Source organism: Protopterus annectens, chromosome 5.part0, assembly GCF_019279795.1.
Source record: "Protopterus annectens isolate FY-2018-M chromosome 5.part0, PAN1.0, whole genome shotgun sequence".
NCBI classification, from domain to species: Eukaryota; Metazoa; Chordata; order Ceratodontiformes; family Protopteridae; genus Protopterus; species Protopterus annectens.
This window is the reverse complement of record NC_056735.1, coordinates 477,415,935-477,431,982: the sequence shown is the minus strand read 5'-3', so window position 1 is coordinate 477,431,982 and position 16,048 is coordinate 477,415,935. Positions and strand designations below refer to the sequence as shown.

The window sequence follows — 16,048 nt, the reverse complement described above, 5'->3', positions numbered from 1 at the left end:
GAACGTTCACTAACTCTTCACAGGATACAGTGCTTGTTTTCTAGCTTACTGCTCAGATAAGTTCCATTTGGGAACCCCCTTCATCTCAAATTACTAGCAGATTTATTATTGTCCCAAAAGGAAATACTGCCAGCCCAGCTATCTGGAATTTTGTAAATAATTATTTGCAAATTATTTGTCATTTGTGAACATTGATAAGATTCATACAAAAGTGTGTATAAAGGTGTAAAGTACTGAGCTACAATGTAACCACAGTATGCTCTGCTGGCTTAGAATAGAAATGTATATCAACTATTGTAATTGTGTAAATGTATATGTTTTAACAGTAAAAATTAGAACATAGAGGGCTAACTTCCAAAATAAAATTCAAGAAAATAAGATGAAATTAAGTTGTTTTATGATTGTGCTATAAATGTTTTCTCTCAGTTTCAGTTCAGTAACAAACACAATGTATAGAGATATCAGTTTTTTGTATTGTCTTGGAAGAGAAATAATTACTAAGTTTGAGATGCAGAAGTGTTTTATTGCTTTATGACTTCCTAGCAGCTGCACAGCTCGGAGCAAACATCTGAAGGCTATGTGTTTTTTTTTTCCACAGAGATGTTAAATTATGTTAGTTTCTGACAAAGGGGATTTAGCTTGGGAACTAAAGTCAGGTGACAAAAAGTAATGTTATCCAAGCTAACCCAGCAGTAATATTTGATATCAATATAAGAACTCTCTCAGAGAGACTGTGCATTTTGTATTTTGTCTTTGACCTGGAAATATCCACTCATCACCACCTTCTGAACTTCTGCCTGTGTGGTGTTCTGTAAGTAAGTTTTAGGGCATAGTAACTGTTTTAGATTCAGATACAAATATAGTAAAGTATAGCTTAGATGTTTTCTTTATTTATTTGAGATTGTCCTGCAATGTTGTTTTAAATATTTCCTGTGATTTTGAACTCTGAAGTTACTGTGAATACATATTTAGTGTAGTCTTGTTCTTTTATAATTTATTATTAAATATATTTAAACCTGTCTTTGTGACTGATATCTGTGAGACATATTTAAGCTCTTAGTGTACTTGCATAACTATTTGGAGACACTGTACAGGCCACTCCTAAAATATCCTTACACTTGGTCAGGCTACCATTTGGATAATAGTAACATTACACAGTAGGATTGGACACCCTTTCTAAGGGCCTTAACTAGCTGATAGAGCGTTGGCTGATGGCAGGCTAAACCACTTTATAGTCTGGGCAGAAGGGGGCATAGCTAATAAACCTGTGCCAGCCTTTCCCAGGTGTGTGTGTGTGTGTGTGTGTGCGTGTGTGTGTGTGTGTGTGTGTGTGTGTGTGTGTGTGTGTGTGTGTGTGTGTGTGTGTGTGTGTGTGTGTGTGTGTGTGTGTGTGTGTGTGTGTTTGTATATCAATCAAATCTCAAAGTGTGTGTGTGTGTGTCAGCTACTTGGGCAGGAATACGAAGCACTGCTTGGACAGAGAGGGTGCTGGAGGTTTTGGCTTGTCCACTAAGCTGAGATCTCAACCCTATAACTGTGCCAGTGGGGAGTCTTATTGGGAATCTGGAGAAAGAAGGAGAAACCAGCCCTGGACTGACTGTGGTTTCTGTATGCTATTAAGGGAAATTGCACTTGATCCAGAGAGCTGCATCTGGAAATACTGTATGTGTACCTGTCATCCTCCCAATCTACGTCCCCAACTGTTGCCAGTGGTGAGGATTGAGGCTTTTTGATTACTGGGCCAGTGGTGGGTCATCACACTAATGCTTGTAGGAATTTCTGCTTGTAGCACTGTTTAACAAACTAAAGAAAGTTCACTGAAAAACTAGTAATCCCAAGGCAAACACTCCACCAGTGAAATCAGTGAAGGCCTCAGAGGGGCTTGTATTCTGAAGAAGTCATTTTACCTGACGAAAGCGCTAAATAAAAGATTGACTAAACTACATTGGTGTCATTGCTGCCTGGTGGAGTGTTTGCCTTGGGATTATGTGTAGTACTGTTTATTTGTCTTCTATCATTGGCAAATGTTTGTTTTTCTTGTTTCTCAGGAAACTTTCAGTATTTTTGTCAGAAGTCCACTGTGTATATGTGTTATTAGAGGCTTGTATATACTGTTGTTACTTTGCTTTTTTTTCATCTTTTAACAGTAAAATATTGCAGAACTTGGATTTTACGTTTATACATTATTTACTACATGTACGACTCTGCGCTTGTTTTTAATTTGTATTATATTATTGTACTGCAAATTAAGTTATTTGAATGTACTTTGGAGATTTTACTCTCTCTCTCTGACAAAAATACAATTTAAAATACAATTAAATGTTATTTTGTGGTAGTTTAATGTGGTTAATATGTATAGACCTAATATTAACACTGGCTTTGTAGATTGGTTGCTTTGGTGTTTCGCCTTTGTGTATGAGAAATTCCTAAACTTCTATCAGTTATAAAAGAATTTTGATTAAGTTTCAAACTGCCTTTTTTGTGATAATAACACATTTTCGCCGAGTTTAGTTGTGTAGGAATTTACATATTACAAAAAATTTTATGGACTTCTTATGATATATTTATCCAGTACTGTCAAGTTTATTATTCTGGCTGGTGTTCTTTATTATGGCCTGATGGATCCTAACTGTGATACCTCCCATCAAATTTGATTGCAACTAAAAAGAAAAAAAAAAAAAAAACAGAAGAAAAATATGCTCTGGCCAGTGGTTAGTTATTCTGTCAGAGCCACTGCACTGCACATAGACCACTTAATGTTTGGCCCATCTTCCCCTAGTTTAGGTTTGGTGCCACTATAGTGCAGGGGCTAGACATTTCCCATGATACTGTTCGAGTACTTTGTGCAGGTATAGGAATCAAACCCTTTAGGGGCAGGAGTATTCCAGGGTAATAGACCCCTTGCTGGACATAATACTCTGTCCATATATATTTTATCTAGAAGTGAAGTTCACAAATAAAGAAACAGAAGCTTCATCGACAACACAGATGGAACGTTGTGGTAAGACATAACTTCTTTTTTATGGACTGGGGGTTGGGAGTGTTGTGTTGTACTAAAAATGGATAATGAAAGAATAGTACATATTGCAAGTATTATAAATGTAGAAGGAAACAAAGGTACTGTAAGATATTGGGGCAACAAAAAAAAACTTTTTTTTGTGGAAGAAGTGATCATTTAATTATAATTGTGACAGACGAAAATGTTATATTTGTGATAAAGTGGGGAATGATGTAAAAATATGTGAATTGAAATGTTTTAAGTGTGAAAAACAGGTCATCTGTGGATGGATTGCAGGGAAAAGACAGAAGAATATGAAGAGAAAGTAGATATAGAGTACAAAGATGAACAAAACAAAAGATAGAAAAAGGGAAAGAAATAGAAAGAAATTTAGAAAAAAAAATAAGAAGAGCAGACTACAATGGATATTAATGAAACAGCAGAAGGTGAAGTAAAAGATAAAAAGACAGAAAAAGATACAAATGAAGTAAAGATAGAAACAAGTAATGAAGAAATTAGTTAAAGTTTGGTTACGGGAAGAAAAAAACTCTGTTGGAAAAAGATTAAAAGATAGGAAGAGAAAATTTAAAGGATTTGTATAAAAGAAAATAAAAAAGGCAAAGGATAAAGAAAGAGAAGAGCTGAGAATATTAGCAATGAATATGAACAGTATAAAGAATATAAAACCAGGTCAGCAGCTTCAGGCTTTGCAATTAGGAGACATACTTGGATGCACCTGTGTGAGTTTGTGGAACCATTCAAGTCTTCCTTTGTCAATGCCCCCTTTGACGGGTCCTCTTTGTTTGGTCCCAAAGTAAAGGAAACTCTGTCCAGGTGTGAAAAGGATGGAGAGACTTTGTCTGCTGTGGGTGTAGGTTTTTCCAGTCCTCAGCAATCCTACTCCAGGAATCAAAGGAGTGGTAAAATGTAATTCAAGAAGTCCCAGAAGCCTTTCCAGGACACACATGGCTCAGACTCTCCTTGGGGCAGAAGGGGGAGTTATAATGGAAGATGTGATCCCAGAGGCAAGGCTAGTCCATGGATCAGGGTTCCAGGGACTCGTTCTCTGGTCAACCCTATCAGCGCTCATGAAGGGTGGACCAATTGCTTAACTCTGGAAGCAGATGGAGGAAGGTTTTCATTGCACCGAGATGCCTGGTGACACATAACCACCGATGGCTGGGTGCTAAGGATCCTCTTCAGAGGTTATCTAATCCCTTCACCCTTTACCCAAGATCCCCACCAAGACTCCAAAACATTCCACCCAGTCAGAGAATTCAGTCAGCAATAGAAATAAAAAAGCTGCTAGAAAAAAGAGTCATCCAAGAAATCCCACCAGACCAACTAGGATCTGGTTTTTACTTAAGATTCTTTTTAGTGCCGAAGAAAACTGGAGACTGGAGGCCAGTTTTGGATCTCAGTGTTCTGAACAAGTTTGTCCAACAAGAAAATTCTGGATGGTCATTGTTCAGTCAATTCTCCCTTTAGAGAAAGATGATTAGATGTGCTATATCGACTTTCAAGGCATGTATTACCACATAAAGGTAGACAAATGCTCGAGAATGTTTCTCCGCTTCTGAATGGAAGCCAGTTATTTCCAATTCAGAGTGCTGCCCTTTGGTCTCACCACAGCCTCTAGGGTGTTCGCCAAATGTATGGCAGTAGTCACAGCTCTTCTGAGGCTGCACGGATTCCAAATGTTTCCTTACTTAGACGACTGGCTGTTCACCACCCCCACCAGGCACCTACTTCTACAAACTATGGAATACATTCTAAATCTAGCCCCTCAGTTGTGTATAATGGTGAATCCTACAAAGTCTCAACTAACTCCCACAAAGGACATGGAATTTATCTGAGCTTGCTTCAACACTGTCTCTTGCATAGCATCACTCCCACTACAAAGATTACAGAAAATTCAGCCAAAGATCCTTCCTCTTCTTTACTTAGACAACACTCGTGCTTATCTAATTTTCCAGGCATTGGATTCCATGGCAGCAGCGATCACACTGGTTCCATTGGCCAGGTTTCACATGAGGCTCCTCCAGTGGTTATTTGCAAACCAATAGACTATTCTAACCTACCCTATAAACCATTTGGTTTTCTTATCCAGTTGATGCAAGTATGACCTATCCTGGTGTATGCACTCAGAGGAGATTCTTCTAGGCCATCCCTTTGTTCCCCCTCAGTCCAAGGGCATAGTGACCATGAATGCTTTCCAGATGGGGTTGGGGGCACTATCTCCGGAAGACAGTCCAAAGCACTTAGGCTTCCTCCTAGGCCAATTTGTATATCAATGTTCTAGAGTTAAGAGCAGTGCTTCTGGCACTGCAAGCATTCCACTCTGCCTTACTTCAAGGAATGATAGCTGTACAATCAGACAACATGTCAGTAATCTTGTGCATCAACAGATGGAGGGAACCAAATCCTATCCGTTATGTCGAGAAGCCGTTCAAGTGTGACAATGGGTTATAACTTCCATCCTCTTTCTGATAGCAACGCACATCCTGGGAAGTTCAAACATGATAGCCAACAAACTGAACAGATGCATCCTCATGCCTCACGAGTGGGGGCCAGCTTTGCTGCAACCTGTTTGCTTCTCCCCTAAACAACAAATGCAGTAGCTACTTTGCCCTAAGACCCCATGAGGGAAGTATACAAGGAATGCTGTTTTCCATGAATGGCCCTGGGGTCCCCCCCCCTTTCCTCTGTTCCCTCTTTTTCGCAAGAAAGCAGCTCATTTGAGAAGCAAAGTGATCCTCATTGCTCCCTACTAGCCTCAACAGATATGGTTTCCCTTCCTCTGGCCTCATCTATTACACTGCCCTTGGATTCTGGACCCAGATCCAGATCTGTTGTCCCACCCCCAGGGACTAGTGCATCCCAATCTTCAGACTCTCAAGCTGACTGCTTGATTTCTCCAATTCCGATAGTCATCAGGCATAATGGTATCCCTTCTCCCATGTGACACATTATGATGGCATCTCACAAACCATACACCAGGAGTCTATACCTTAGTAAATGGAATAGATTTTCTATTTGGGCCTCTGACAATGGTCTATACCCCTTTTCACTGCCGGTAGAAAAGATTATGGAGTTTCTTACTACCATCTTTAATAAAGGAACTTCTGGTTCTACTGTCAAAGTTATCCTAGCAGCTATTTCAAATTTCCATAATGGTATTGGAGATCAACCTTTAATTTCTAACAGACTTTGTAAGGTTTTTCTTAAAGGTACAATCTGCTTAAAGCCTTCTTCCAAATGCTCCCTTCTGCCATGGGATCTAACTCTTGTGATACAGTCGCTTACTTCACCTTCATTTGAACCTGCAGTGACTTGTGATTTAAAATTCCTTTCTTAGAAGACATTGTTTCTTATAGCTGTCACTTCGGCGAGTTTCAAAATTACAGGCTTTATGCTCCGAAGCCCCATACTTAGTTTTCCACAGAGACAGAGTGTCTGTCAGAATGAACCCTACTTTTCTCCCTAAAGTGATATCATAGATCAATATCAACCAATCTATAGACTTGCCTTTATTCTTTCCAAATGTTCAAGTAAAGGCAAGTACTATCTGCACTTTCTGGATGTTCACAGGCAATTACATTTCTACCTTGCTAGAACTAAACAATTTAGATGGTCAGATGAATTATGTGTGTCCTTTGCCAGTGTGACTTTGGGCAAACAAGTATCCAAGGCGACTCTATCCAAGTGGTTAAGAAACTGCATCTCTTTCATTTACGAGAAACATAACATGAAGCTTCTTTTACCAGCCAAGGTACATTCTACCAGATCTATGGCAACATCGGCTGTGTTTCATTCCATAATCCACAAGTCAAGAATAGATGAAGATCGACAACACAGATGGAATGTTATAGTAAGACATAACTTCTTTATTTTCAAATTCCTCAGTGCCTCATTTGCAGCACCCACTTGCAATCACCCAGATTGTGCATAATTGAGGAGGGTTTGAAACTCTTTGATTCAGTGGATTCTGTTTTTATATGGTATTGTGACTGGTTGAAAATTTACTCTTGCTAGATGATTCTGGCTTCAAGTAGTTTCTTCTCATTCTCTGCAGAAGTAAAAAAGTCTGAACACCCACTTCCTGTTATAGCTATAAGGCTTCCCTCTCAGGAGATTCTCAGCCAATGAGCTGTCACAGAAAGATGGAGGGAGGGGATTCTGAGCTTTTGAAAGTTGGCAGGTACTGGATTACCTTGGCAGATAACCTAAAATGCCACTGAGGCAGTGAGGAATTTAAACATTTACTGTTACAGGCAAGTAGGACTTACATCACTATACTTTCTGTAGTAAGTAGAGGCATGCAGCTTCAATGTTGATGTCTTTCTGTGTACAGTTCTCTGTATTATATAAGTTACCAAGACAACTGTAATATTAATAACCACATCAAAATGAATCACAGTGAGACCTACCCTGTGACACAGTGGAATGAAACCCTGACTGTGACCCAGATGATTGATGTTCAGTTAGTGGCATTGGTGCTGAAGGGAATGGCCTGTGGAGAATTGGTGTGAGCTCCAGCTGTCATCCACCCATGCTGGGGAGAGGGAGGTAGCCCTAGTTTTCTACATGGGTGATATAAACTCGAATCATTACATGCTGTACTTGTGGACTATGTGCCTAATGAGCATATGTTCTCAAGCAGTACTGTACACACATTAATTCCAGGGAATAGCATATATATGAAGGTACATATACTTCCCAAAGATAAGACAACTATCATGGAACTTGAAGAAGCTGTCCAGGGGATTAGGAGAAAAAGGTCCAGCCGTTCTGCCAACTGGCCTTCTTACTCAGAAGGGACAGGGCTGGTGAAGTTAACCTAGGGCATAACTGGACAATTTTGCTGTCTGCCGAGGGAGGGGTTAGGTACAATCTCTACCTGAATGGGGAAGCTGGTGAGCTCAACACTAGCAAATGAATGGGTCATGGGCCCCTCAAGTATTCTAGAGCACACTGTAATCTAGAATAAGGGTAGGGCTTGATGAGCTCACCCTGGAAGCCCAATCCTGTTCCTTTAGGAGTGGCAACTAAGCTAATTGCATAAAGGTAAAAGAGCCTTTTGCTTAACCAAGTGGACAATTAAAACAAACAAAAAAAAAAACAGAGAGACAAGCAGAAGTGCATATAGTAAATAGTTTTGTAAACAGCAGTGATTGTTAAGTTAAACACTGTTCCAGTGTTCAGAGACTCATTCTGAGTAGAATGATGTTTGATAAATAGCTTTATTGTTATTTTTTTATTTTCCATGTAACAGAACAGTCTAAATGTAATTTAAAATATGGATTTTTCAATTGTCCTGTTTCTACATGCTTTGTAGTTTGGTTCTGCAGAGTAAGCATAAGGATTTATTTTGTAACCACTGTCAATGGATATTTACCTTTGGCCTTGTCTGAGCTTACTGTTTCTTGTTTTTTTTTCCTGTTGTGATATAATAACTGTTAATACCATTTGATTATAATTGTTTTTGGGTCATGCTTGCTTTTCCCAAAATAAATTCATTTCAATTATTTAATTTTGTGGCCAAATGAAAGTATAGTCTCAGAATAAAATAAATTTCAAATTATCAATTAAATACTGGGATAAATGATTTCTGGTTAACAATTCATGGTTAGCATTATAATAAAGTGAATAAATGAGGCCATGATGTAGATATCCAGCGTCACAGAATGACAGTAGGTCAGAGTTCATGTGCAGACTGTATGAGATGATTTTTTTTGTTATGAATTTATTGGCTGACTTTTTTTCCATTGTGATTCCTCAGGTCCCCAACACCATTCACTGCATATTTCCTTCCAGGCAGTGATCCTGAGTTCGCTGTAGCCCCCCAGACAGGAGAACTTCTGCCTCCTGATACTGCTGGAACACGTATTACTATTGGACTGAAACCAAAAATGTACAGCAAGAAGTATCAAGCAATGCTAGTGATTCAGGTGGGTCTTATTTCAGTCAAGTCTTCTTGTCTTATAAATGCCAGCTTAAGTACTTTATTCATGGTTTCTGTGGTTCTCATCAATGCAAAGGATGAAGTCACTATTTTGACCTAATTTTTGAAGTGCAATAGATACTTATACTTACTGTGCATTATGACTGACAGATTTTAAAGACTACTGTGTTAAATGCACTCTTGTGGCTTGTTGCACCTTAAGATAATATAGAGTATTTCACTCTCCCATGGGAGTGTTTTAAGAGCTGCGTATATCAGTTGCTGTCAGTGTCAGTAAAATTGCCTAATGAAAGACATTAATTACACAGTAATGTAGGTTAAAGACATGAAAACTTACTCCAGCTGTGAAATGATTTATGACTGAGTAAGAGAAAAATGTTCCTTTCATTATCCCTTGAAGACTTGAGAGTTTTAATATAAGTAGAAAGTATGTACCATAGAGATATACTGTTTAATCTGGTCCCATAGGTTTTGTTGTATTTATAAATGGTATGATGTGAAAGAAGGCTTTAACAGAAACTTTGTGATGCAGACTTGACATGTTTGGAAACAATCACACATTCATCATTACACAATCTTCAAGAATATGACAACTGCATGAAACTGATAGTGCTTGAAAAGCCTGTAATATAAAATAATTTGGGAAGAAAACGTATAGCATTTGTTAGTTCTGCAAAGCAAGATTGTCAAATTTATATTTCTAGTACAGTGATTACTTTGTGTAATGAACATCATGTGTAAGAAGCCCACTTCTTCAGAGTGAAGGTAAACAGATATCTTGTGTTACTGGCTTAAAGTCACTCATATCTCTTGAACTCATGTCACAATTGCATGAACACGAAAGTTTGAGTATTCATTTTTTGTGTTTCTTTTTCTTGAAGCACAGGATAAAAGTCTGTTGTTTATATATTTCTCCCTCATAGTTAATCCAGTCTTGCAATTGTCCTAACAATAAATGAGACATGCTTTGCAATACCTGTCAGGGACCACTCTTTCTCCGGGTCTATATCAGAATATCAACATTTCAAAATATTGAAGCACATTTATTCAAAACAAAAATGTCGAACTTTGACTTTGTTGAATGGCCAAAACACTGATTTCTTTCCAAGGGAAAGAAATCAGAAGGCCAACAGACAACAGAACATAAAAACTAATGTATTTAAGTGCCCCCCCCCACTAACTAAATATTCTAACTTAGAAACCGCACTACAGTCGAGGAAAGGGCAGGTGTGATAGAACAGCCAACCAATGTATTTCCCTTGGAAAGAAATCAATGTTTTGGCCATTCAACAAACTCACCGTTCGACATGTTTGTGTCAAATAAATGTGCTTCAGCATTTTCAAATGTCGATAATCTGATGTAGACCCTCTTTCTCCAAACTGCAATGATCTTGGAGTGATGCTAATAAATCTTAGAGGTGGTGGGGGGGGGGGGTTACCCTACTGTGAAACCTGATTTCTTAAGATTGTTGCATTTACTCACATTCTTCCTGAGCTGAAGCACTTTTGGTATGAGTTTCTAAGTATTCAGGCTCATCCAATATGAGTAAATGTTGCCAAGCTTTTGTGAGCCAAGCTTGTGTTTCTCAAGTAGATGTAATAGATCTCTTTCAGTAGCACTGCATCACTTCTACAGATATATTGCTGAAGCAGGGCTCAACTGTGTGATGTAGTCTGCAGTATTCTAAGTACTTGGTTCTCACATCTAAGTTAGATAAAGTAAGCCAAAGGATAGATGATTTTGAGAACTGATCCCAAGAAATAATTTCTATATAATAGGTGCAACAAAGGGAACACACAGAGTTGGCATAAGCAAAATTCATACAGTGCTAGGTCGCTGAACTGGTGAAAGAGTTTAGAAGACTGGATCCACAAGTAGACAAGTTGGAAAAATCAAATGATAGTTTAGATACAAGGAATACACATATGATTGTTAAAATTCACTACTACTAGTTGAAAGGGTAGACATTAAGACATGTAGCAGAAACAGGTAACAGGAAGACTTCTCAGGTGAACATTACTAACTTGAGCAAATCTGATCTCAGGAAACTCTGAAGCTGCTATAACCAAATTGCCAGGTTTGCCACCAGAACTACCTATAGGACACACCACTGTCACAACCTAAACCACTTAGGATAGCTAGAATTCCCTAGACTAATCCAGTATAACCAATGCATTGTTGTATTCAAAGTTATTAACCAACCAGAAAAAACACCCTCCCTAAAAAATATTATCCATCCCGACAATAACCCCAGGCCACTTCTGTCATCTACTAAACTGTCTGTACAAACTGTTAAAACTAACAACTCAGCTGGGGCCTCTCTGTTTGCAAATTCAGTGGACAAAACTTGGAATTCTCTCCCGGCTGACCTTACTCTAGAACCCTCACTTACCTGCTTCAAAAAATACCTAATACAGTATTTTAAAACTCACTGGCTATGCCCTTGCTCTAATCCTGACTAAATCATCCTCTGCTACCATATGATAAATGGTACTGTAATTAATTTACTGTTTATTTACAACTACTACTTTGTACCCTTATAACAAAAAACTGGCAAAACCTGAAAGCTTGACAAAAGCCAAGACTGAAAAATACAGAAATTGTCAAATGATGCAGAAAGCCGAACCAAGAAACCAGGAACCTTTTGACAATTTCTGTGTTTTTTTACTTTATAACCTTACTAGTTATTGAAATGTAAGATTGTAATTTGTATTTGGACATTGCTGAACATAAACTGTAACTATACTTATCTTTATCATCCTTTATCTGTTTGTATGTTTGGAGCTTTTCTCCCCGGGCCTCCGCTGAAACTGGGCATGTATCTAGTCGGACTATCCTGGTCAACAAATGTAAAATAAAATAAATAATAAATAAAGAAACCGAAATGTAATACAAACAAGCTTACAAGACCACTGTCATATTTAAGACTGGAGTTTAGAGCTACACTGTTTCCCTTGTGTGATTGATTCTGATGTTGGGAAAAACTCTGAACTGAATCACCAAATGAGTGATACTTTAAAGGATTTGGTAGATAGTGCTAGCATGTACTGGTTAATGAGATAAGGATTTACAACCACTGGAGGTTTGTAGTTTACAGCTTGTTGATAAGTCCAGATCATAGAACCCCCACTAGTTCTTAGACAGTGTAAGGGAGATATGAAACAGTTTTCCTGTATAGATAACAATCTTCATGATATTACATTGTCACATTGTCACTCCAGCTATCTGGAATTTTGTAAATTATATGTCATTTGAGAATATTAATATGATTTGTATAGAAGTGTGACAGAAGGAGATATTACCAGCCCAGCTGTCTGGAATTTTATAAATAGTCATATGTCATTTGTGAATATCAGCAGGATGCAGTTGCTTGTGTTACCACTATATTAGAACATAAATGTGTGCTGGAGAGATATTTTTATACACTATTGTAATTGTTTAGATGTATGTATTTTAACAGGAGATTAGCTTGCAAAATTTAAGAATAGTTGAGATTGAAGTACTTTATTAACAGGCAATAAACAAGAGGTTATCTTTCAGTTTCAGTCAACAGAAGACAGGATGTCTACACTAGGGGACTCTGTGTTGTTTTGTAAGTGTTTTATTGTTTTATGTTTTCTAGCATTTACAAACATCTGAAGGCTATGTTTTCACAGAGAGATGTTAAATGCTACCAGCTGCAGTGGGGGTTTAGCCTGGGAACTGAAGTCAGGTGACAACAACTAATGTCATACTGCAAGTATCCCAGCAGTAATATTTGATAATAATTTAAGAACTGTCTGAGAGAGTGACAGTGCATTTTGTCTTTCACCTAACAAGAACATGCACTCACCAACTGTGCACTTGCCTTGTTGTAATTAAGTCTAGGGTACAGTAATTTCTCTTAGATACAGTTAGGAATATAGTGAAGTGTAGCTTAGATGTTTTCCTTATTTATTTGAGACTGTCCTGCAATGTTGTTTTAAATATTTCCTATGATTTTGAACTCTGAAGTAACTGTGTTTGTTTACCAAGTATTGTCTTGTTCTTTTATTATTTATTATTAAATGTATTTAAACGTTTCAATTGTGGCTGGTTTGTTTAGAGATATTTAAGCTCTTAGGGTACTTGCATATCTATTTGGTGATACTCTACAGGCCACTCTTAATAGCCTGGCCCTTAGTCAAACTACCATTTGGATTAATGGTAACATTACACAGTAGGATTGGGTAACCTTTGTTAAGGGCCTTAAAGTAGCTAATAACGAGCTGGCTGATGGCAGTGAAAACTATCTTATAGTCTGTGCAGAGGGGGCATAGCTAGTAAACCTGTGCCAGCCTTTCCCAGGTGTGTGTGTGTGTTTGTGTATAAATCAAATATCAAAGTGTGTGTGTGTGTGTGTGTGTGTGTGTGTGTGTGTGTGTGTGTGTGTGTGTGTGTGTGTGTGTGTGTGTGTGTCAGCTACTTGGGCAGGGACATAAAGCACTGGTTGGACAGAGAGGGTGTTGTAGGTCTCAGATTGGCCACTCAGCTGAGATCTCAACTCTATAACTGTGCCAATGGGGGATCTTATTCGGGATCTGGAGAAAGAAGGAAAAGCAACCCCAGACTGACTGTGATCTCTGTGCACTCTTAAGGGAAATTGCACTTTACTGTGTGTGCACTTGTCTTCCTCCCAGTATGTACATTCCCCACTGTTACCAGTGGTGAGAATTGAGGCTCCTTGATTACTGGGCCAGTGTAGAGGTGTCACATACATAAGCTTGATAAACATATGGGTGACATAAAACTTGAGAAATGTAATCTTCTACTCAATCAGTAATGCTTATATGTGTATGAAGCTATAGAATGATAAATAAGCATTTGTTTACCAGACACTACAACCATGATGCCCTTTCTAGAAGAACAAGCCTTGAGCTAGCATTGTTGCAGGGACTTCTGTCTTAGTTGTCCATTGTGCTAGAATAGTGTTACGGCTGCTTAGAAGTTTGCAGAAACATTAAAATGACAATGCCTTGAGTTCTCACAGAAGAAATACTGTAACATTAAGTAAATGTGCTCATTGTAACAGGAGATCTTTCAAAGAGTCAGTTGTGTACCCATATGTATACTAGCCTGACATCCCTTTTGCATTTGCAGTTAGGTTTGGGCACTAGGTTGACTGATGTTGCTATCAGTTGGTTATTGTTTATCTGCAGCTATGATGTACCTTATACATAGCTGCTATTAGTACCTGTATTTCTATTGTGCTGTCCTAAGGGTTACATAGAGATTTTCACTTGAAGAACTGAAATAGCACTTTGTGCTATATGAAAATGTTGCCTACTGATGCTGGTAAAGGCAGAGCATAAAGTCATTGGTCCCTGACATATGCACATTCCCTGGCCTGAAAGATGAGTAAGGCGATGGCTGATGTGGCCCAGTAAGTATCTAGATGTCAGGAATACTGCAAAAGTTTTTTTCCCTAAGAGCTTGTGGTATAGTGAGTACTTCCTACATTTTTTCAGCCATCATGGCTGATACAAAGATCTGTAGAATGCTTTGGAGTTGTACAACATCAAAAACAAAGAAACTCATCTTGACATTGATTTCATCTTTTTAACCTGGTGCAGGAAATGGAAAATTACTCTTAAAAGCATAGCCATAAAAAATCCATTGATGAATGTGTCATAGCTCTGCAGACGTGCTTCTGAGAAACTCAGGATTATATGATCCGCATAATTTATGGTGAGAAGAAAATATTTTGAAGAAACAATTATGGAACATTCTTTCCTCAATAGATAGAGTGTCCACTAGACTAGGTCTTGTCTTTCTGCAGCAAATGTACATGCACTACAAAGGATGGTTAAATATGTTCTATCTAACATGAACAAGAAATTTCAACATGTCAGTTTATCAGATAGTCAGAAGGTGAACAAAAGTACTACAACAACCTAGAGCATACCATGCCTCTCTGCTGTTACCTATCCAGTCACTGTCTCCTGGTAAGATATCTTTTCTTTCTAAGAAGCCTTACAGTTTAGCCCCACTAATCCAACTGATGGAACATACTTATGTGGAGAACTTGAGGAATACTTTTGTAAACTGATGTTTGGAGAATTATTTTACTAAAGTGTATCTTCTAGCCAATGGGCAGTTTATGTACTTCTGTCTCCCTTTCTAGACCCTATTGAGTACTAAACACTGGACTTAATTCAATAATGTTTTATTTCCTGACAAAGGGTTTCTGTTATTCTGAAAGCTCAACTAACTGTAAAATGTACAGAGTCTAAAAATATATCACTTCAACCCCGTTCTCTGTATTCTGTTTGTAGGCTACCATGGCATTTGTACTTTTTGCAGACAGTATGGTGGACAGAATAACAACTACTCTCAACTCACCAATCTGTGCTTTATGGCTTCGTTTAAGACTGAAAACAATAAGATAACACAGTATAACTGTTCAAACTGAGTTCTTCCCCAGAGACTAAAAGTACTTGATAGGTATCACTGAAGTTAAAAAAACATATTGGCACTGGCTAAGTTATTCCTTTGGTTTCTAATTTCTTTGTTGCCCTTAGTAGTCTAAATCATCCTAGACATGTGCATAGCGGGGTCCTGCCTTGTCTTAGCTATGGGTACAGCGACACCCTTAGACTTATACCTCCCTCAGTAATATCCAAACTAGTGCACTGTTTGGCAAATAATATTGCACGCACAAGCATTTCATAAGTGCTACAACATCACTGCTACATGCATTTCAGTCAATATCCATATGGTTTCAAGTTCCTAAGCACAGGTGCTTTGGAGCTTACCTCCATCAGAATCATTGACTGCTGCATGCTGTGCAGGTCCCTTCAGCTGATACACTGATGTTTGTCAGCCACCCACCTCAAGGTGTGGGGATATCATCTTAGATACACATAAGCAGCTGACAGCTACTTCTTTTAGGGAATTCTAACACCTTAGTATATTCTGGGGTGGTAGCAGTCCCAGAGAAGGAGTATGAGACAAATATCCCTGGTAACAGATGCTGAACACACACCTGCAGAAAGGATCACACTCATAAGCACAGAATTAAGAAGTTTATATGAAAGAAAGAGACAAACCTAATATTCGATGAAGT

The 16,048-nt window shown here is 38.3% G+C and overlaps 1 protein-coding gene across 1 annotated transcript in view; it reads left to right on the top strand.

Moving 5' to 3' along the window:
* The window catches only part of CFAP47 (cilia and flagella associated protein 47), a 7,413,452-nt gene that overhangs the window by 7,314,643 nt on the left and 82,761 nt on the right, over positions 1 to 16,048 (top strand). The window contains exon 62 of the mRNA XM_044071840.1: positions 8,781 to 8,949. Coding sequence (XP_043927775.1) covers positions 8,781 to 8,949 — 169 coding nt within the window. The remainder of the gene's footprint in view (positions 1 to 8,780; positions 8,950 to 16,048) is intronic.